Source organism: Neovison vison, chromosome 2, assembly GCF_020171115.1.
Source record: "Neovison vison isolate M4711 chromosome 2, ASM_NN_V1, whole genome shotgun sequence".
Lineage (NCBI taxonomy): Eukaryota > Metazoa > Chordata > Mammalia > Carnivora > Mustelidae > Neogale > Neogale vison.
The window spans coordinates 211,960,456-211,982,978 of record NC_058092.1 but is presented as its reverse complement, the minus strand read 5'-3'; the positions used below and the strand labels follow the sequence as shown (position 1 = coordinate 211,982,978).

Below are 22,523 nucleotides of genomic sequence, written 5' to 3'. Positions count from 1 at the left end.
ATCGAGTGGAAATATGGATGTGCCGAGGGCTGCCAGCTGACAAGATGACCAACCTGCGACTGAGTGTTCGATGAAGGCTGTTCTCTCTTTTTGTGGTTAAGGAGGCCACATCCTCAGGGATTTCCTCCACACTGGGCATCAGCCCACAGTCATCATCATCTTCAGTGTCCTCATTGACTAGGAGACACATCAAAAGTTAGGGAGATGGTAACTTAGAGCTGCAAAGTTCTACAAACAAGAATTCTTTTCTGACCTTGCTGGCCCCTCAGCAAGAGATCCCAGACATACACACGGGCTGGTGATTTTGTTCCAGAATGATTATTGATTAGTACACCAAGGAATACCAGAATAAAGGAGAGAGGAGTTTCTAGTAGAAGAGAAATGTTCAAAAGGAGAGAAATATTCCCAGAAGTGTCTTAGTTTCTTTGCAGCAAGAAAAGAACTTTTTAAGGGTTAGAGTAGATAAGCAGAAGAGTCCTAATTCCTAGAATTGACTAAGGAGGTGAGTGTAAATTGAAAATGCTCTTCTTGAACTTCAAATAACTTTACAAAGTTTTATGAATTTAAAATATTTTTTATTTTTATTCTTTTTTTTTCTCCCTTTCCCCTTTAGAGAGGGAGAGAGAGGAGGAGGAAGGGAGAGAGAAAATTCCAAGCAGGCCCCACGCCCAGCATGGAGTCTGATGTGGGATTCAATCCCACCACCTGAGATCATAACTTGAGCCAAAATCAAGAGTTAGACGTTTAACTGACTGAGCCACCCAGGCATCCCTGAATTTAAAATATTTAAAAAACATCCTGCAAATAAGAAAGAAATTTTAGAAATTAAAAATAAAATGTAAAACAGCGTGGGCATCAGTGGCAATGACAAAGAGCTCTGGAAATTGATAACCCCATGAAATCAATGGCAAAATATATTTTTTAAGACTTTATTTATTTGAGAGAAAGACAGAGAGAGATAGTGAAAGGAGAGCATGAGCGGGGAGGGAGCAAGAAGCAGGCTCCCACTGAGCAGGGAGCCTGATGTGGGCCTGGATCCCAGGACCCTGGGATTATGACCTGAGCCGAAGGCAGACGCCCAAACGACTGAGCCACCCAGGTGCCCCCATGGCAAAATATTGTTAAAATCAACTTTATAACTCTGAAATTAACCAGTCTTGCAACAATCCAAGGAACATTTATTTAAGAAAAATGGCTAAATCTCAGTAAGAACATGAAGTTTTTTGATAGTTTAATTTCCTCCTGGGATCTGCTAGAGCCTAGAATACTAATAACCTCACAAACATGGTTAACTACAAAAAAATCAGCAGCCTCCTAACTGCGGGAGGGAAGAGAATGTGTTCAAAACTCTCCCAAAAGTCTCATCCTGGAACCAAACCCAAGTCTGACTTCCCAACAAACAGGACAGGCAATCACTGAGATACTGACTGTTCAACAAGGAAAGGGTTTACACAAGATGAAGCCAAATAAAGAGACGGGAGGACAAGCCTCAAATTTGCCTCCCCAAGATGGGAGAGTCAGGGGAATTGAAAGGTAAATAAAAAAGGCCTGGGTAAAAAGTTGCAGTTGTGATTACTAGTCCCATTAGCCCCTGGATTACCAATTTCAATCCCTAGAGAATTGTCATTATTTGACCTGCCTGCAGTTCTCTAGAAAACCCCATTCACAGGGCTGGTCTTTACACTTGATCTTAGCCAAAAGGCCGAGAAGTGATTCACAGGGCTTGTCTTTATTGGACCGGACTTACTGGAGTTAGCTAAAATAATCAGCAGCAACTGTTTAACATCGGAGTTGCCTAAGGGATGATAACAGTTGGGGCAAATAATAAGCTAAACAAAAACTTTTAAGTTTTTGGGGAAGAAGATACCCTTAGAGATCTTTGATATTTTTAATGTATTCCTGGCAATCTAGAACGCTGTACGCACGGTTAGGGCTGTGCACATGCACGACAGACATGAGAAGGCCATATTCTCTTACCCAGGCTAACCTTCAGACTCTGGGCAAGAAGGAAAAAAAGGTGAAGTAGAATTGTCAACTGCCTATTGGCGTGTTAGGGACATGCCTTCCCTCCCACCATGAAGTCTTTCAGAAAAAGCTGAGTGACTTATTGATTCCAGGCCCTTAAGGAAATCTCTGTCCAATCAATAGCTGACCAACCAAGCAGAGACTTCTGTGGCCACATAGGACAAAAAAAAAAAAACAAAAAAACAAAACAGATTTCATAAGAATTAGTTCAGGAAACTAAACAGGACAAGCAACAACAAATTCTGGCAGGGTAAGGAAGAAAAATCTTATTTCCAGAGTTGCATTATTTAAAGTGACCAGTTTTCAACAAAAAAATTGTGAGACATACAAAGAAGAAAGCATGGGACCATATACAGGGTGGGGGTGGGGAGGAACAGTCAACAGGAACTGTACCCATGGAAGCACAGACATTGGACTTAGCAGAGAAAGACTTCAAATTGACTATTATAAATATGTCCAAAGAACGAAAGGAAGCCATGTCTGAGATCTAAAGTATGAGAATGAGGGGCACCTGGGTGGCTCAGTTAGTTAAAGCCTCTGCCTTCAGCTCGGGTCATGATTCCAGGGTCGGGGAATCGAGCCCCGCATCAGTCTCTCTGCTCAGGAGCGAGCCTGCTTCCCCTCCTTCTCTCTCTGCCTGCTTGTGGTCTCTGTCCGTCAAATAAATAAATAAAAATCTTTAATAAAAAAAATAAAAAATAAAGTATGAGTTCTCATCAAATAGAGAACATCAATAAAGAGATCAGATTTTAAAAAGGAAAACAAATTCTAGAAAAGCACAATAATGAAAATGAAAAATCCACCAGCAAGGCTCAAGAGCAGATTTACTAAGGAGATTGAGTATGTGACTTAATCCGACCAACCCTCTTAGCAGAAATGCTAAGACTGAAGGGGACAGAGACAGGACTAAACGAAGGAACACTGTCAGACTTCTAGGATTCTAGAGGCGGAAAATGTACTAATAGAGCTATCCAGCTGTGGAGGGCTGTGTTATCATTCAAGTAAAGGGAACAATGACACTGGGGTTGGCTACTCCTCAGTTCCATAGGGTACAACCACTGCCCAGGGGTGGAGGAGTTGAAACCACCAGCCCAGGTTGAGCCTAAACAACAGACAGCATCAGGCCAAACAAGATCATAATCGAACCTTAAAAATCTGATGGAATCTGTCCTGCTAGATTTTAGATTTGCTTGGGATTCATGACCCCCTTTTTCCTTCTGATCTTCCCCTTTTGGAACGGGAATGTCTGTCCTATGCTTGTTTCACTACTGAAGCAGATAACCTGTCTGATCTTGCAGCTTGACAGATGGAGAGGAATTCTGCCCCAAGACTCCAGGTCTCACCCACAAGTGACTTGCATGAATCAAATGTTGACATGCGGGACTTCGGACTGACAGATGAGATTTTGGACTTAGAGTTGATACTGGAATAATTAAGACATTGTGGGTGTCGGTATGGCATGAATGTATTTTGCACACGAGAAAGATATGAATTTGGGTATGTCAGAGGACTGGTGTGATAGACTGAACTGTGTCTGCTGTCAAATTTGTGTGTTGAAATCCTAACTTCCACTACCTCGGAATATGACCTTATTTGGCAGTAGGCTCATTCTAGACATAGTTAGTTATGAGGAGGTCAGATTGGAGTAGGATGGGCTCCTAATCCATTATGTCTGATGTCCTTATACAAAGGGGAAATTTGGACACAGAGACACGCATGCATCCCATGAGAAGATGAAGGCGGAGAACAATGTGGTGTGTCTCCAAGCCAAAATTGCCAAAGACTGCCAAGAAACCTCCAGAAGCTAGGAGAGAAGCCTGAAACATATCCTTCCCCATCACCTTCAGAAGGAACGAATCCTACCAACACCTTGATTTGCGACTTAGCCTCCAGTACCCTAAGAAAATAAATTTCTGTTGTTTAAGCCACTTGGTCTGTGGTTCTTTGTTATGCCAGCTAATTAAGAAACTAATATACCAAACCAGTATTGATACAGGTCACCTTGCCCTCCTGCCCTTCCCTTCATTCTGCCATAACTGGTCTGAACTTTGAGTCCCAGAACCAACAGCAGCAGCGTGCCAGGCATCGCTCAGACAGTTACTCAGTGTCTACCAGGACAAAGGCTTGATGAGCTGTTTTGCAAACTGATCTTTGTACATAAAGGACAGGATTCTTCAAAGGGGCCATCCACCCATGTGGGTTTATAACAGAATCTGGAAACTCTGATCACGGCCAAAGGGAGGGGGGAAAAGGCTAGACTTAGCATAAGGAAACTGTTGAAGCAGGTCATGATGATGTGGTTGACTAAGCAGTGACTCAGGGGAATCAAGCATCAGATACCGCCCTTTGACTTGGGACATTTGCTCCCCAGGCAGGGGCTTTTAGTTTTCTCCAGACCAGTCCCTAGAGTAGATAAAGGCTGATGGAAAGTTCTGGCTTCTTCCTTTCTGCTGGTTTGAAGTGCCCCTACCCTGGTCTCCTGGGATGGCTGCCAGTCCCTGTCACCCAGATCATCCCTTTTTTTGCTCCTGCACTATCCCTCCAACACTTATAGACTTTCTGGTTTAGGCTTTTCTTTCCATCTCTTGAGCTCCCCAGGGTGGTTTTGAACCATCGCATTTCCTGACTTCAATGCCTGCATGAGCCCTCACTTGCAGGCTCTGTAGCTACTCCCTCTCCCAACTGACTTCTGGAATTCACTCTCCAGATCTTGCTTTCTCAGGCTTGATCTCCTGCTGGTGATTGCTATGGAAGTAGATACCTAGGACTATGTACAGGACTACTGTTGGCAGATCCTTGGGAAGGTCCTCAGAGATCAGGGCTCCATTGCTGACTAGAACTAATTGATGATCCCAATAGTGGTGGTATTAGGGGCTATTCCTATGTTACACTGTGAGACCATGCAGCTACCATGATTTTTCCTGAGTTGAAACACCCAGTGGTTTTGGTATATTGGTCCAGATGCCTTTGTTAGGGCTTATCAAGAATTCTGTGTACAGGGGCGCCTGGGTGGCTCAGTGGGTTAAGCCTCTGCCTTCAGCTCAGGTCATGATCTCAGGGTCCTGAGATCGAGCCCTGCATCAGGCCCCCTGCTCAGCAGAGAGCCTGCTCCTCCCCCACCCACCACCTACCTCTCTGCCTACTTGAGATCTTGCTCTGTCAAATAAATAAATAAAATCTTTGAAGAAAAATTCTGTGTACACTTGGGACCAGCCTATGAAGCTGTCCAGGAAGTGGTTTTAGTGGATTCAGGGTGGGTGGGATGGGATGGGTAATATGAATCAATAGAAGCACAGCATCCCTAAAAGGGGACCCCTGAAGCCACAAGTGTTTCTTCCACAAGGGCTAATAACCCTAAATCTTCAGTCATACCCTTCTAGTGTCCATCGACTGCATGTCAGAGACCATATGAGCAAGATGAGCCTCCCATTTGGCTCAGGCACAGAGTTTTTAGACTGTGTTTCTTTACAGAGACATAAAATACAGAAAGAACAGATTTTGGATCTCTGCATAATTCACTTCCAAATCTAATCTATTGGATACTGAATAGTTCAGGAAGGAGATAGCAGTTTACCAGTCCTACCCTTTCCACACCCAAGCTTTATCCTGTTCCATTCTTCCTTACATACCTGTGGCCTCTTCCTCAGGACCCGTCTGTTTTGTGAATGTTTTCAGAATCTTAGCAAATAATCCTTTCTTGGCCAGGAGAGAGCTGTAGGATCCCTTCTCCAAGATGGTGCCATGCCCCAGAACCACGATCTCATCCACTTGGGGAAGAAAGTGAATGCTATGCGTAACCAAGAGTCGAGTCTGAAAGAACAACAGTGAGTTGTACCATCGCCTTCCCTTAGTGAGATGCTCTGGCCACCACCATCCTTGGCTTGCTCTTAAAAAGGAAAGAAACTAACCTCCCACTAACTATGGGTAGCTAACTTCCAATTACCCAGAATGTCTATCACCTTCCTTGACTTGTTCTTAAAAAAAAAAAAAAAGAAGAAGAAGAAGAAGAAGAAGAAAAAGAAAGAAAGAAAGAGGAGAAGAAGAAGAAAAGAGAATCAGTCATCTTAATTCTGTTTCAAAGTAGGTCTCAGTTTCAAAATGTAGCCCTGACCACCTAATGTCTTTTCCTTCCTCTTTCCTTTCCAGCACCTAATCCTAACACCAGACCCTGTGTGTAAGATGAGACTCCTTCCCTGGTGGATATATTCAGTTATTTTCTGTAGTGATATGCGGTTTTCCCTACACAAATTCTTCCAGCCTCCTGGCGGCTTAGGATTGTCACTTGAGATCAAAGTCTATCAATTTAACTGATGCATACAAACCAAATAACTAGCTAACTAACTTCCCCTTCAAATAACCAGCTAACCAACTAAACTAACAAGAGATGCTCAGATTCTTTCAGCACATTAGAGACACAGCAGGGGCATCCAACTTTGTCTTCAGCTCAGGCCCTCCCTGGTGCGGGAGAGTTGGTATCCCTTGTATTCCTGTGTACTTGTGAACCACATTGACCAAGGACGCAGAGACTCCAGTCAGAGAAAGAAAAACACTCATGGATTAGTAATGTGTTTCAGACAGGGGATGGGCTTGAAATGGGCCTCTGGAGAGAGGACCCAAGCCACTGCCTCTGTTCTCTACCTCATGACCCCACAGAGACCAGATCCGTCATATCTAGAAGACCCAGGAAATGCTCACCCTCCCAGTCTCAGCTCAAAGTCAAGTCTTCTGGGAGCCTTTCCTGAGTCCCCAGGTAAGACTTGGGTATCCCCGCAATGGTTCTATTATAGTTTGTATAGACTGCCATTAAAATAATTCTTGTATTATTATTATTGTTTGCTTTTCTGTATGTCTTCCCATTAGATTGTATGTTTACTTGAAAGCAGGGACCAGGCCTTTTCATGTGTGTATGCCCAGTCTTTGCAACAAGTCAGGCACAGGTTGGTACACAGTTCATGAATAAATGGGGCCAAGAGGACTTATAGACAGGAGTCAGAACCAGGAGTAGGATGGAGAGTGAGCTCCTGTTGACTCGCTGATCCAAAGAGGCAAAGGGCCTCAGTGGGACAGCAGCCCACCTATCCTGATCAGCAGCAATCAAAAAGTCTTGAAAGAAACAGGCCAAACACAGATGGAATTTTACTGACCAATGCTCAGGGAGCTGTTCTTGACAGCCCTCATTCTACACTTACTGCTGGTGAGAAACACACAAATCCTTGAGGGGCTCTGTTAGCCCCTTCCCCTTTTAGCCCACTGTGTCCGGGAAGATGTGCTAAGTGGCCCGTGGTAAGAAAAGCCAAGTCTTCACCTAACACGGGCTCTTCTGATTTGTTCTGGCTGCCTCATCAGTGCTGTCTCTCAGGTGCATTGCAAGAACCAAGGGAGGATATGCAATCAAAGTACTTAGTACCAGCCTGGGACATAACGAATACTCAAGAAATGTTGGTTTTTAATTTCTTGAGGAATCTCCACACTGTTCTCCAAAGAGGCTGCACCAACTTGCATTCCCACCAACAGTGTAAGAGGGTTCCCCTTTCTCCACATCCTCTCCAACACACGTTGCTTCCTGCCTTGCTAATTTTGGCCATTCTAACTGGTGTAAGGTTGTATCTGTATGTGGTTTTAAATTGAATCTCCCTGATGGCTAGTGATGATGAACATTTTTTCATGTGTCTGATAGCCATTTGTATGTCTTTTTTTTTTTTTTTAAAGATTTTATTTATTTGACAGAGAGAAATCACAAGTAGATGGAGAGGCAGGCAGAGAGAGAGGAGGAAGCAGGCTTCCTGCTGAGCAGAGAGCCCGATGCGGGCCTCGATCCCAGGACCCTGAGATCATGACCTGAGCCGAAGGCAGCGGCTTAACCCACTGAGCCACCCAGGCGCCCGCCATTTGTATGTCTTGATTGGAGAAGTGAGAAAAAAAAAAAAAAAAAAAAGAAATTTTTTTTTTTTTTTTTATGTTTATGTTGAGTCATCCCTTCCAGGCACAGCATTCCTACATCCTGCGGGGCATCTGGGGAAGCGCCTTCATAGAGCAGAGCGCTAAAACCTGCAGGATGACCTCTGTCCCACCAGTGAGGTGACTTGTTGGGTTCCCTGGGAGGTTTTCAGACGATTCAGTTCCATTCTGACACTGACTTCCTGGAATTAGCGCCAACCCCACAGCTTACGGGCTCAGGCCCATGAGATGGACCTGACCTCGGATGCCAGTTGGAATTCTTGCGCCACCCATACTTCCGACCAACCAGCTATAAAGTCCCTTCCTCGTGAACAATAACTTGCTAGAGTGGCTCACAGATTTCCAGAACACACTTGGGTTTGTCAGCTCGTTGTAAAGGACACGACTCAAGAAGAGTCAAATGGAAGAAACACAAAGTGAGCAACAGAAGGGGTTATGGGGAGCACCTGTGGGCCTCCCCTGCTCTCACCAACTGGGCCATCCGCTCAGGACCTTTGTGGCACTGACACCAATCCAGGAGCCCTTTGAATCCCATTGTCCACAGATTTTTGTAACCCAGTCTTCAGGCCCTCCGTCCATCCCCAGAGGTTTGTAGGTGGGGCTGGAAGTTCTATCCCGCCCATCACCTGGGCTCTCTCTCCAACAGCCCTGTCCTGACGCGTCGAGGGAACACATCCCAAGTCACTCCTCAGGCTTATGAACAGAAACCACTCCTAGTATTATTACTCGGCAAAGTCCAAGGGTTAGGGGGTCTGTGCCAGGACCTGGAGACAAAACCCAAATGTATTCCTTATTATACCACAGGTCTCAAGGAGCCTTTTATCACAATCGATCATCCTAAGAGGCTCAATGTCAGAGACACAGAATAAGGCTCCAATTAGACAGTTCTGGCAGAAGCCATGACCTCAAGATGGAGGCTTTCATGGGTCCTCGCCTGGGAGACCAGTGTGACACTGTATGTGCTCAGCAGCCTAGGAGGCAGGTAAGTAAGGAAATTTGCTTCAGGACAGCAGCAGTCCAAGGACATGTGTCTCCCCACCCCACCCCCCACACCAATGTCTTCTTTGCTTTAAATAATTTCTCACCTTGCCTTTCAATAGGCCATTGGGACCCAAGACCTTATTGAAAATATGTTTTCCCACATGAGCATCCACGGCCGACAGGGGGTCATCCAGAACGTAGATGTCTGAATTCTGATAGGTAGCTCTGGCCAGGCTGATCCGCTGCTTCTGACCCCCACTGAGATTTATACCCTGAAGAATAAAATAATTTCTGTTAAGCACTACTCCACAGTTCTGCCTTTGCAGACACTATTTGTTAAGGAGGGGAAAGGGAGAGATTTGCCCCCATAAGTTATCAAGGACTTTAGAATCTTATAAGTTCCTTTATATAAGTAAGTAACTTAGATTCAAATATATTACTTCAGGCCCAATTATTAACTGTAGGCCCAAAGTACCATTTTCTTTTAATATTTTATTTATTTACTTGACAGAGACATGGAGAGAGAAGGAACACAAGCAGGGGGAGTGGGAGAGGGAGAAGCAGGCCTCCCACTGAGCAGGGAGCCCGATGTGGGCCTCTATCCCAAGACCCTGGGATTATAACCTGAGCCAAAGGCAGATGCTTAACAAATGAGCCACCCAGGCTAGAAGAATAGCCATCTTCTATTATATGATTTACTTATGAATTTTGTATCCATCCCCATGGGAATATAAAACTAGATCAGGGCAGATTTTCTCTATTTAACTCACGGATGTAAATCCAGCACTTAAAATAGTGTGTGGCACATAGTAGGTCCTCAGTAAATGTATGTTGAATTAATGTACAAAATCATTCTCAAGCCATATCTTCATTAATCTGCTCATATCTGAAGATCCTTGTCCCCCGAAAGCTGCTCTATTCATTGTTAGTAATAGGGAGGAAAGTTGAAAACACCCTAAATATGTAACCAGTTATGCTGTGACCATATAATGGATACAGTAAAGTCGTTTAAAATCTGTTTTTAAGAAAGGCATTAATAACCTGAGAAAAGCATTCACACTAAATTTCTAAGCATGTGAAGGAGATTTATCAGACCTTTCTCTGGGCCTCACTCACATCCGGAGGTCGAGTTAGGACACAAGTTCTGGTCCTGCCTCTCTGCTCCCCTCCCTGTGAGGTCAGCCTTGGGCCAGGCACTGGTTGGTTAGCCTCTCAGATCCTCATCAGCTTTCTTTTAGATGACACAAATCTGATATTTGCTTCCAGCTACAAATTTTTAATTTTCAAATATTGTATAAACTCGCGTTTTCTGGTATTTGTTCAAACCCGACTGTGCAAACCGGCCAGCTCTTGTCCTCCTGTCTTCTCCGCCATCCTCACTTTTTTTTTGTCTTGGCCATTTCTTCACCCTTCAAGGTCCCTTGGAATTCCAAGTACCTTCTCTCCAATCTCAGCCAGGTCTCCTCCAGGCAGCACTTCCAAGTCTTGCAGGAGGGCACAGGCCTCCAGAATCTGCTGGTATCTCTTTTCGTCGAACTCGGATCCAAAGAGGATGTTGTCCTTTATGGTGCCATTCTGTATCCAGGATTGCTGGGGGACATAGGCTACGGTGCCCTAGATGGGAAGCATCAGAGCATGTGACAGTCGTCTCTCCAGATATGCAGGGTTGGAGGAAGGAATAGGAGGATGGGGAAGAAAAAACAGAACTTGGATTTGAAAAGATGAATGTTAGGCTAACTGAGCATCTGATATTTATAAATGTGCTTGTATGTATTGTAGCAACAAGGGAGAAAGATTTGAGACCCTATTCTTCATTTACGCCTCCCCCCTTTTTTTACTATCACTTTGTAGTCATGATCCCCAAAACTGGGGGATGAATGCACATGCTGCTCCTAGAACAGGGGATTTTTTGTTTGTTTGTTTTTTAAAGAGAGAGAGAGATCACAATTAGGCAGAGAGGCAGGCAGAGAGAGGGAGAAGCAGGCTCCCCGCTGAACAGAGAGCCCGATGTGGGGCTCCATCCCAGGACCCTGGGATCATGACCTGAGCTGAAGGCAGATGCTTTAATCCACTGAGCCACCCAGGTGCCCCAAACAGGGGTTTTTTCAGTCAGTCCCCAGTGAGTTTCCTAAGACCAATAGAGGGCTAACACTGACACAGGAGATAATATAGATGATATTTTAGGAAGAACCAAGAGATTTGAATTACGATGCAGGCTGATGCATGAAGCAGATCATGTCCAAAGAGAGATGGAGCCTGACAAAGGCTCCCTGAGCAGGGAGCCTGGTGAGGAACTCAATCCCAGAATCCTGGATTCGTGACCCAGGATCTTGAAATTCTTGACCTCTCTCTCTCCCTTTCCCTCCACCTGCCCCGCTCCCGCTCACTCACATGCCCTCTAAAATAAAGAAATCTTTTTAAAAAAGAAGTTAGGAAACAGATTTTAATCTATAGAGTCTGTTCTGCTATACTGCATGTTTATTTAATGTAAATTAGCTCATAAGCGATTGGTAAATCAGGGAACAGTGTCAGGGTAATGTGAAAGAAGCGTTAGTTCTTCATTTTCTAAGCATGTCAGTGTCAAACAATCAGGGGAAAGGTCTCTCCTAATTAAAAAAAAATGCTTGGCAATATACAAAGATCTTAAAGAAAAAAGCTAAAAAGCTTATTGACTTTTTTTTTTCTTTTGGATGCAAGTAGTGACTGGTTAAATGATTCCAAGTACCTATAATTTCCCCTAAATTTAACTCTCTGGGAAAACAGAGAGTGCTGATGAAGCTACTATGAAAAGATTTCTTCTCTGTTTAAAAAAACTGATGAAGATATCTACACCTGGTATCAAGTTTCTGTATTGGAAGCAGTGACCTCAAAGACCACGCTCTCAAAGGAGCAGGTAGGCAGTCTAGGGCTAACTGTGATGCTGAGTGTAATTTACAATGTTGCTGTTTTAATTGTTATTATTGTTATTAGTTTTGTTGGTACCCTGGTAATAGAGTTACATTTTTTTTTTTAAGATTTGAGAGAGAGAGAGAGAGAGAGAGAACACAAGCAGAGGGAGAAGCAGACTCCCCACTGAGCAGGGAGCCTGATGCGGAACTCGATCCCAGGACCCTGGGATCATGACCTGAGATGAAGGCATGAGAAAGCACACTTAACCAACTGAGCCACCCAGGTGCCCCAAAAGTTATGTAAATTTTTAATGATGCTTTTAGAAACACAGATAAAGCAGAACTGCCTATACTTTGAAGGAAGACGGCTCTGTTTAAGTTTTCAAAGTTAAGTATACATATGGGAATCACCTGGGGACCACATTAAAAACGCAGGTTTCAGTGCACCTGGGTGGCTCAGTTGGTTAGGAGGCTGCCTTTGGCTCGGGTCGTCGTCCCAGTGTTCTGGGATTGAGCCCCACATCGGGCTCCCTGCTCGGCGGGAGGCCTGCTTCCCGCTCTCCCACTCCCCATGCTTGTGTTCCCTGTCTCACTGTGTCTCTCTCTGTCAAATGAATAAATAAAATCTTTAAAAACAAACAAACAAACAAAAAACAAAAACACAAAAAACCAAAACCCCGCAGGTTTCCAGAATCTGCCCCGGAGTTTGAATCTATGTGTGGGCAAAGATCTACAGTTTGCAAGTCTAACAAATGTCCGTAAGACAGCACCAACAGCAAGACAACAACAGCGGTTAGCAGATTCTCCTCCTCAGTGCATTCTCCCAAACAAGAAAGCAGCACTAAGTGGCCCACACTTGAATGTCAGAACTCTTCTCCTTGGCATCCACTCTCACCTTGATGGTGACGTGCCCATGGACATTTTCCATTTCTCCCAGCATGGCTGACATCAAGGATGACTTCCCAGAGCCCACAGTGCCCACCACAGCCACCAGCTGGCCTGGCATAATGTCCAGGTTCACACTGAAAGAGAGAGAGTATTTGAAGGAGATGGAGGGAGTTATTCAAGGATAGTTCAGGCTGCTTCTCAGACTCTCCATGGGAAGTCTGGTGTTAGGAAACTTCTCCTCAAGATTGGAAAATTTGTCTTGGATATAGAAGACCCTGAAATGCTTCTTTAATACTTTTTTTTTTTTAAGTTCTAAAGGGCTAGAGAGTGAACCCTTTCTTACCCAACTATATGAGCTCTTTGTACCATTATAGCTTTCAACTGGAAAAATTCTCTTAGCACCAACATGGTACCATTGAACAAGACCTTAATGGGAGTCTGGAGATCTGAGTTTGAGTCTCAACTCTGCTACTGCTAAGCTGTGTGATCTTGGAAAGTCGCTTCATCTGGACCCTCGTTTAAGGACTAATGGGGTTGAATAGATCCGTGTTTCCCAAACTTGGTTATTCGACGAGAATAGCCATTCAGGGGGACACTTGCTGAAAGCACACATTCCCTGCCCTGTCCCCTGGAGATCTGGCTGTGTCTGGCTGGGGAGGAGCATTCACTGGCCTGGACTCCTATGAACTCTGTGCCCATCCTGTTTTTGAGTCCCTGGAATATGGGGGACCCAAAGAGCATATCAGTCTCTTGCTCACAATCTTTCTGAACCTGCGCATTGCTAGTAAAGGTCTAAAAGAAGTTCAGCTCAAAGTGGGAGCTCTGTCCAGTCTTCTCTCTGCAAAGGAAGGCTTTCGGGTTGGGAGGGTTCAGAGGAGGGGCTCCTGGCCTGATGCCTCCTGGGGTAGGCTCCAGAATCCATAGGAAAGGCTGTAGAAATAAGAGAGAAGTGTGGCAAGTCCTAGGTGTAACAGGGAGAAGATAAGGTTTGCTGGGTCGGGAAGGAAGATCTGGCCTGCACAGGCTTCCTGGGTATCGTGTGTGCTGTGTTCAGTGCCGCTGAGTATATGCTGTGTATTTCACCCTGTGTAGACAGTGTTTTCTCCTGTCAGACAGCCCTATGATACAGTTAAATTCATAAATTAGGCCCAGTAAGAAAGTCACAATAACTAACAAGATAGAAAAATCGGAGCAATATAGTGTAACAAAAGGCACGTGAACGCGGTCTTGCTCTCCTACGGTACCGCACGCACCCTTCTTCTGATGACACAAGATCAGACAGGCCTACCTGAAGAGCTGAAGGGAGGTGAATAATTTCAGTGCTGTGACCTAGCGTTAGGCTATTAGTGACCGTCAGACTGTTGGTCAGGAGGAGGATCACCTCCTTCCAGACCAAGGTTGACGGCAGGTAACCGAAATCATGGAGAGCAAAGCTGTGGCTAAGGGAACTCCTGGGTGAGCAGCAGCATGGCAGGAAAGGGTCGGCTTAGGGCAGAGGAGGTGGGATGTGGAAATGGGTTATTTAGACGTAAAACTCAAGTTGGAGCTTAGTTAGAGGCAGTCGCATTGTTCATTGGGGGGAAGGAAGCCATATTCTTGGTTACTGTTCTTGAACGGATGGATAAAATGAAATTGATTTTGGATTCTTGTGTGTCTCCTTTACCATACCCAGAGCCCTAGGCCACTTGTCAACGCTGTGCTCCCTCCATCCACAGTCTGGAGTACGTCATGGGTTCTTAGCTGGAGGCGTTCAGCCCCAAGGAAGACAGCGGGGAGTCAGAGGCAGTTATGGGGAAAGAGGCTCAGGATTTTGCCGTCAGTTTGTCCCTCCAGGGATTAGCCTATACTGAACATGGGCACATAGCCCATTTCCCACGTGCCCTATTACGTGGAATCTTCCAAGAACAGGACTGGCAAGGGAAATCCCGAACAACAATACGGAAAGAGGCAACTCACTCTTGGATTGTGGCTTCTGAGTCCTGGTCCCAGGTAAAGGAGGCCTCTGAAAACTGCACAGCTTTGTCTGTGGAGAAGAAGGCCCTCTCTTTTAGTCCCATGGCGATCCCCATGTGTCTGTCTGCCCTCCTCAGCTCTCACATGTCCATCTTCGCTTCCTTCTGCGGATCCTGAGGTCACCTCTGTCAGGTGCTGCCTCCCCTATTAACAAGGGCAAAGGGGAACTCCCGGGGTGAGACCAAAGGTGGCCCGCCCACAAAGGCCCTTTTGCTCAGATTTCCAGCCCTGTCAGGAACCCAGATTCCAGACTTGCAGACACTCTGGGTACATTCTCAGGCCCTCTGTTGCCTTGGGTCCTGGTAAAAAAAATTCCACCTCCAGACAGAAATCTGGCCACTCCCTGGATTCCAGACACACAGCTCGCTCTGGCCCATGGTGACCCCCAGGCCTCAGACCTTCAGAACCTGCGTATGTTCTTCCCTACCTTCCCCAGTTCACATGCTTGGCTCCATCCTGACTTTTGTATCTTTTGCAGGACTCCCTGCTCACCCCCACAGTAGCTGGCCCAGCTCAGTTTAGCAATCTGGCTAAGTAGTCTGCTCTAATTGAAAACAGAATTTAAGTAAAAACAGTAAGCTTCTTATGCAAATGTAGGTTCAAGGTAACCCCCCCCCTCCCTGTCAATTGGCTGGCTGCCCCTAAGCCCCCCCACCCATATCAAGGTGCCAGTGCTGTGAAGCGGGGCGGGGGGGGGGGGGAACAACTCCAGAATTTCTCACCGAAATGGCAGTCATGGCGAATGGCAGAGGTGTCCAAGTCATCCCCTCCCAAGTACTTTTCTAGCCGGTCTCTGGAAACACTGGCCTAGGGAAGGACACAAAGCATCTGAAGAATAAAATATCCAATGACAAGCACAAGCAGGGAGAGGATTTTGACTTCATCATCAGCCCTGGAGGTGGAAGCAGAATGCCAACCTGCTGGTCGCCAGGTGCCACAGCGGCGTACCTCGGACCCACCAAAGACTCAGCCACACCTCAGCCTCGGGAGACAGAAGGCCCCCTTTAGAAAACTCAGGGGTCAACTCTATGGCCATCTCTCCAATCTTTGGACCCAGTTCCAGAAACCATCTTCTGTCTTCTTCTAAGACAAAACCCTAACTTCTGTTTGGTTTTGGTAACTGGGCCCCTGGTGCGCTCTTCTGTAATGGAGTCCCTGCCTTGGGCTCATCCTGGGTCCTAACTGAGCCACCACTGGGACCCTGTATAGAGGAATTGGCCATGGCACCCCAGAGACTTTACAAATGTCCACACGGCCCAGGTTTAAACTACAGCTGACCTAGGTTGCCCGGGGGGAGAGGGTAGGGAGAAGGTGTTTGGGTTATGGACACTGGGGAGGGTATGTGCTATGGTGAGTGCTGTGAAGTGTGTAAACCTGGCGATTCACAGACCTGTAACCCTGGGGCTAATAATACATTATATGTTAATAAAACAAAACAAAACAGACTACAGCTGACCTAAGCACTGGCAGAACACCCTGAGGTCTCCTGAAACAGGAGAACTTGGGAGGATTCCCAGAAGCTCTTATAAGGACATTTGTCACTTGCCTCCCTATTCCCAGGAGGCCTGCCAGGAGCCGGTCTCTCATTACCGCCTGGGTTCTAGTGAAGTTGTGGACAGTCTGCCCAGCCCCTTCCCCTGAGGGCAGCTGCCGTGTGGGTCAGCGCCTCAGAAGGGAGTGCCCCGCTGCCCGTGGTGCCTGGTCAGCCGACCCTCTTCATGTCTTAGTCATCCTGTGAGACAGGGAACGCAGGGAGCAGAAACCTCTCCTGATCTTGCTTTTGTGATCCATGTAAGAAGCTATCTGAACCTAAAAAGGGCCTGCAGTTTCTTCATAACTAAGTTAGTCAGCCTTTTTTTTTTCTTTTTCTTTCTTTCTTTTCTTTTTTTTTTTAAAGATCTTATTTATTCATTTGAGACAGAGTGATACAGAGAAAGCATGAATGGGGGAGATGCAGAGGGAGAGGGAGAAGCAGACTCCCTGCTCGGCTGGGAACTCCATGTGGGGCTTGATCCCAGGACCTGGAGATCATGACCTGAGCCAAAAGCAGACTTAACCATCTGAGCCACCCAGGTGCCGTTGGTCAGCCTTTCTTAACACCCTCCCGGGACAGGGAGTCCTTAAACTCGTCATTCTTACAGACTGAAGCCAGGCACCCTTGAGGTCAGTGCACGTCACCACATTCCATCTTCCTGGCCACGTCACTGGTCTACCACCTACCCCACGAGCGTCCTCCTGAGGGCTGATACCCGGTGTGTCTCGCGGACTGTGCTCACTCTTCAGGAGCCCGACTCTCCCTCCGGCCCATCTGAGGCCTCTCGAACTCCAAACTCACGAACTGCATTCAGTTTTACCACCACATGGCTTCATGCAGAGAGAACCCTTTCTTTCCCTTTGTGCCGTATTTCCCTAATGCTGTATAAATTACTGCCTCCCCCCAACCCTCCCCACCCCCCCACCCCCGCCAAAGCCTTGGAAAAATGTGGGGGAAACTGGGCTGGGGAGCAAGGCTTAGGAATATTCCAGGTATCAGGGCTCATCATCATTCTCTAAGTGCCTTCACTACCATTGTCTCCCTGTAAGTAGAGGAGGTCGGTATGATTCTCCCATTTTATAGTCAGATAAATTAGGGCTCTGAAAGCTTGTGATTTTAATAAGACCAAACTTGGTCTCCAGAGACCAAAGAAATCACTCTGATTGAAAGTTCACCCACGGAAGCTGGAAGTGAGCTACGACAGGCCAGTTATTTTGGAAAGTCAGGCTTTTAACCAGAGATAATCAGTTAGCAGGGAGAGATCCTACCCACCTGGAGAATGGAGGAGATTATCATGGGAAACATGCTCAGGGGAAAGCGCAGGATATTGAAGAGGGTGATGGAGGTGAAGGCCTTTTCTGCATCCAAAATATTATTGCTGTCCACCAGAGTGTAAACTGAAAACGTGACCACAGACACCTGGAAAAGCAAGGTCATGAGGAATTCATTCCACAACGGTTTCAAGCAGTCTTATGCTAAGTCTCGGGAACACAGTCTCTTAGAGTTGAAGCAGTCTTGGGGATGATTATCTCCACCTTCTTGTGTTACAAGCGAGAAAGCGGAGTCCAGAGGAGAGGAAATATCTTGCCTGGGGTCACAAGGTCAATTAACAGTATAGCTGGGACCACAGTTCGGGTCTCCCGGCTCGCATTTTGGTGTTCCTTCCTGCTCTAGACCCACACAGCCTCCTCAAGAAGATAAGACACCCTGGTCTGCAAACCATTCCTGGATGCCACCTTCATGCAGACCATCCTGGAAACGTGCTCTGGGCGGACAGACCACCATATTGTACACCAGGTTGAAACTAGAGCTGGGGGGCATGAGGTAGGAATAGGAGCTTTGGGAAGTTGAGGAGAGGGCAGAGCTCCCTGGCTTTCAGGGTCAGGCCTACGGGCACTGGGCAGTCTATCTAGAATAGACCTTCCTTTTCAGGAAGCTGATCCAACCCACTGATTCCTGTTACTCACCAGGACTGGAGTCAAGTATAAGAGAAACATCATCACGGACTGCATCTGCCCAAAGGTCAGCAGGTTCTTGAGCTCTTTCTTCCGAAGTCCATGAACTTGGTTTTTGAATGAAGTTTCCCAGGCAAAATATTTCAAGATCTAATGGGATAGAAAATGGCACAGCTCACACTGTTGCCCCAAAAGGACACCAGGTAGATCTCATCTGCCCAGGTTTTAGGATATGCTCTCCAAAATGGGGGACAGAGGGTAGAAATCCACATTATGAAGTATGATTATAGAAAGGTGGGTTACATCTATTGACAACCTATGTACAAAAACGGTTTATACACATTATCGTACTTAATCCTTGTAACAACCTTAGTGAGATCGATTGTCCCAGTTTGCTGGGGTTAAAGGGGTTGTTAAAGACATGGGATCTCAGAGTGCTAACCCCAGAAAGTTATGGGCAAACCAGGAAGAGTCCCCTACTTTTGTAGAATTATTGTATCAATTTTAGTGATAGGGAAACAGGTTGAAGAAGCTACTTAACTTGCCCAAAGTTACCAAGCTAGCAATGTTAGAGCTGAGACTCCAAGCCAGGGCTATCTTTTCATTTACCACATTCAGCAGAAAGGCATATGATAGCTCTGTGTAGAGAAATATCAGGGAGTTGAAAGAGGCCTCTGCATCCTGACATGCGTGGTGATGAGCACTGAGCATTATGGGCAATTAATGAGTCATTGAACACTACATCAAAAATTAATGATGTACTATATGCTAGCTAACTGAACATAATTTTAAAAAAAGAGTCCTTGTTTCATTTTCAAGAAGTTTAGGATAATGCTTAGATTCCTGAATTCAAAACAACACAAATATTAAAAAATAACTTCTTAGTGATCTTTGCAGGAGGAAATGCACTATTTTGAAAGCTGGCCAAATGGAGGGAAAGAAGTAAGCATTTACCCCACCTGTCCTATACAAACTTTATTTTATTTTAGTTGATTAAAGATACTTCTTCATTATAGAATTCCAGCTAATCAATGCCAAAGGAGTAATAGAATTAAAATTTTAATCTTTTGCTACTCTTACTAATAGATCAAGGCAATGAACTTTCTTAAAATGAAGATTTTATTTATTTATTTGTCAGAGTATAAGCAGAGGGAATAGCAGGCAGAGGGAGAGGCAGGCTCCCCGCCAAGCAAGGAGCCCGATGTGGGATTCGATCCCAACACCCTGGGATCATGACCTGAGCCAAAGACAGATGCAGATGCCTAACCAACTGAGCCACCCAGGCTTCCCAAGGCAATGAACTTTTTTTTTTTTTTTAAGGATTTTTTAAAATTTATCTGACAGAGAGCACCAGTAGGCAGAGAGGCAGGCAGAGAGAGAGAGGGGGAAGCAGGCTCCCTGCCAAAGCAGAGAGCCCGATGTGGGACTTGACCCCAGAACCCCGGGATCACGACCTGAGCCGAAGGCAGCGGCTTAACCCACTGAGCCACCCAGGCACCTGGCAGTGAACATTTTTTATGACTGTTTTCAAACTTGGATGCATATTAGAATCACTTGGGGAGCTTCAGAAATAAATAATACACACACACACACACACACACACACACACACACATGCCTAAGCCTCAACCCCAGAAGCTTAATTTAAATGGTTTGAATTAGGGCCCAAGCCTCAGGGGTTTTACAAACTTCCCGGGAGGGTCAAAATGTGCTTCCAGAGCCACAGATGACCGCTCTAGGTGAAAAGGCAGGAAGTCTATTAAGGGGTGACTTCAGGCTGACCACACCTGGACCCCTGCAGTGCTACTGCAGAGTACTTCCCCTACCCCCACCAAACAAACAAACCAAACAAAAAACCCATCTAATCAAGGCTCTAGATCTGATTATTAATTTGTAATATAGGAAATAAGATGTCTTTTCTCCAACAGGACAAAGAGTTAAAAAAAAAAAAAACCAAAGTGAAAGAGTCTATCGTAGATTATAAGCACTATTGGGGCGCCTGGGTGGCTTAGTGGGTTAAGCCTCTGCCTTAGGTTCAGGTCATGATCTCAGGGTTCTGGATTGAGCCCCACATCCGGCTCTCTGCTCAGCAGGGAGCCTGCTTCCTCCTCTCTGCCTACTTGTGATCTCTATCAAATAAATAAATAAAAATGCTTTTTTAAAAAAGCACTATCATATACCATGTGTGGCCTTTTTTTTGGATCCTTATTCCAACAAATTCACAGCAAACAAATGACATAGGAGGCAATTGGGAAAAAAAATTTAAGATTATTTATTTATTTGAGAGAGACCATGAAAGGGGAGAGGTCAGAGGGAGAAGCAGACTCCCCGCGGAGCTGGGAACCTGATGCGGGACTCGATCCTAGCACTCCGGGATCATAACCTGAGCTGAAGGCAGTTGCCTAACCAACTGAGCCACCAAGGTGCCCTGGGAAGATTTTAATTGTACCAAAAAATTGCTAATTTTTTTTTTTAGTTGTGGTAATGGTATTGTGGTTATGTTCAAAAATGGTCTTTTGGAAACACATACAAAGCATTTACAAGTGAAATGACAAAATATCTGGGATCTGCTTTAAATATCACCCAGCAAGGGATGCCTGGGTGGCTCAGTTGGTTAAGCAGCTGCCTTCGGCTCAGGTCAGGATCCCAGCGTCCTGGGATCGAGTCCCACATCGGGCTCCTTGCTCGGCGGGGAGCCTGCTTCTCCCTCTGCCTCTGCCTGCCACTCTGTCTGCCTATGCTCGCTCTCTCTCCCTCTCTCTCTGACAAATAAATAAATAAAATCTTTAAAAAAAAAAAAATCACCCAGCAAGCATGAAGAGGATACGCAGACAGAACTAGTTAGATCATGCTAATAATTGCTAGATGTGGGTGAGAAGTCCATGGGGTTAATCAGATCATTCTCTCTACTTTTGTGTACATTTGACAATTTCTACAGTAAAACATAAAACAAACCACTGAAGGTAAATAAGCAGAAATCAACATTCGAAAGAGGGCCTAAAACAGCTAGGAGAAGCCTGGAGACCTGGAGACTTGTGGGCAGAGGAGTCAGGGGTCCTGCGACACACCTCAGGCCCACAAGGGGGCGTCCACCACCCCAACAGCCTCGGTGAAGGCCGCCACCCCCACGGGGCTGCCGTTTTACACGGAGAGCCACGCGTCCCCCCTCCACTTCTCACCTTCATCCCACTGAGAATTTCATTCATGATCTTTAGCCGTTTGTCCTTATTTTTCATATTTTTTACCTGCCAGGAAAAAGTAAAACAAAACACACTTCCTCGTGAGAGGGTCCAGATTTGGCACGAACGCTAGGTTTGCTGGCGGCCCTGTGGATGCCACTTGGTAAGCACTGGAGGTGCCCGGTGATGGGATGCAGCTCCCCCCCACCTCCCACCCCCTTTGCCCAGGCTGCTCCTGCCACACCCATCTTCGTTCTGATCCTTAAAACATGTTTTATTAAATATTAGTATTTTATTAAATATATTTTAATAAATATATTTATTAATTAAATAAATAATATAATAATAATTATTATTATTATTTTTTTTTTTTTTGCTTGGCTTGCCTCTTCCCAGGGTGTACTTCTTGGGGTTTGCTCCTTCACAGTCAGGCTCCTGCTATTTGCAGTTGAACTCAGGTACCTTCCTCACAGCCCTTCCCTGACCCCCTAATCTAAAACCACCACCTACTCACTTGCTCTCCTATCACCCCATTTCATTTTCTTCATCATATTTATGACCTGATAGATTTCCTGTTTACTTCTGTTGATGGCCTGACTCTCTACCCCAAAGAAAACATAAGCTCCACAAGACCAAGAGCTTTGGTCTAATTTAATGCCCTGATCCCAGAATAGTATGTACCACAAAGCTTTTGAAAAGAATTCTTTGTAACTAAAGGAAGGCAAAGTGAATGAGTGAATACATCACCTTCACCATGGAGCCCTAGGATTTCTGGCAGATCACAGGACTGCGCACAGGGAGCCCTGACCCCTGGTAGTAGCTGGGCTGATTGCCAAGAGTTAGGCTTAAAGTTTGGGTCACTCATGCATCTGCTCTGAATGACTGGTCTGTTCTGCTGTGATAGGGAAACAGGACCAATCACCACGATCTAAGAACAGCCCTGGGATAGTGGTTGGCTCAGTCAGTGGAGGGTGCGACTCTTGATTTCAGGGTTGTGGGTTCAAGCCCCACGTTGAGGGTAGACATTACTTAAAAATAATTTTTTTAAAGATGCCCAGCAGAGCAGGATAGAAAATTTATGTGCAGGATCCCTGGGACACTCT

At 45.7% G+C, this 22,523-nt stretch overlaps 1 protein-coding gene across 1 annotated transcript in view; it reads right to left on the bottom strand.

The window, feature by feature from the left end:
* ABCC2 (ATP binding cassette subfamily C member 2) overlaps nt 1-22,523 on the bottom strand; it is a 75,335-nt gene that overhangs the window by 16,318 nt on the left and 36,494 nt on the right. Inside the window, exons 11-20 of the mRNA XM_044240300.1 lie at nt 21,421-21,486; nt 18,255-18,392; nt 17,560-17,706; nt 15,476-15,560; nt 14,697-14,763; nt 12,748-12,874; nt 10,402-10,578; nt 9,069-9,236; nt 5,655-5,835; nt 54-177 (exon numbers count right to left, since the gene is read on the bottom strand). Coding sequence (XP_044096235.1) covers nt 54-177; nt 5,655-5,835; nt 9,069-9,236; nt 10,402-10,578; nt 12,748-12,874; nt 14,697-14,763; nt 15,476-15,560; nt 17,560-17,706; nt 18,255-18,392; nt 21,421-21,486 — 1,280 coding nt within the window. The remainder of the gene's footprint in view (nt 1-53; nt 178-5,654; nt 5,836-9,068; nt 9,237-10,401; nt 10,579-12,747; nt 12,875-14,696; nt 14,764-15,475; nt 15,561-17,559; nt 17,707-18,254; nt 18,393-21,420; nt 21,487-22,523) is intronic.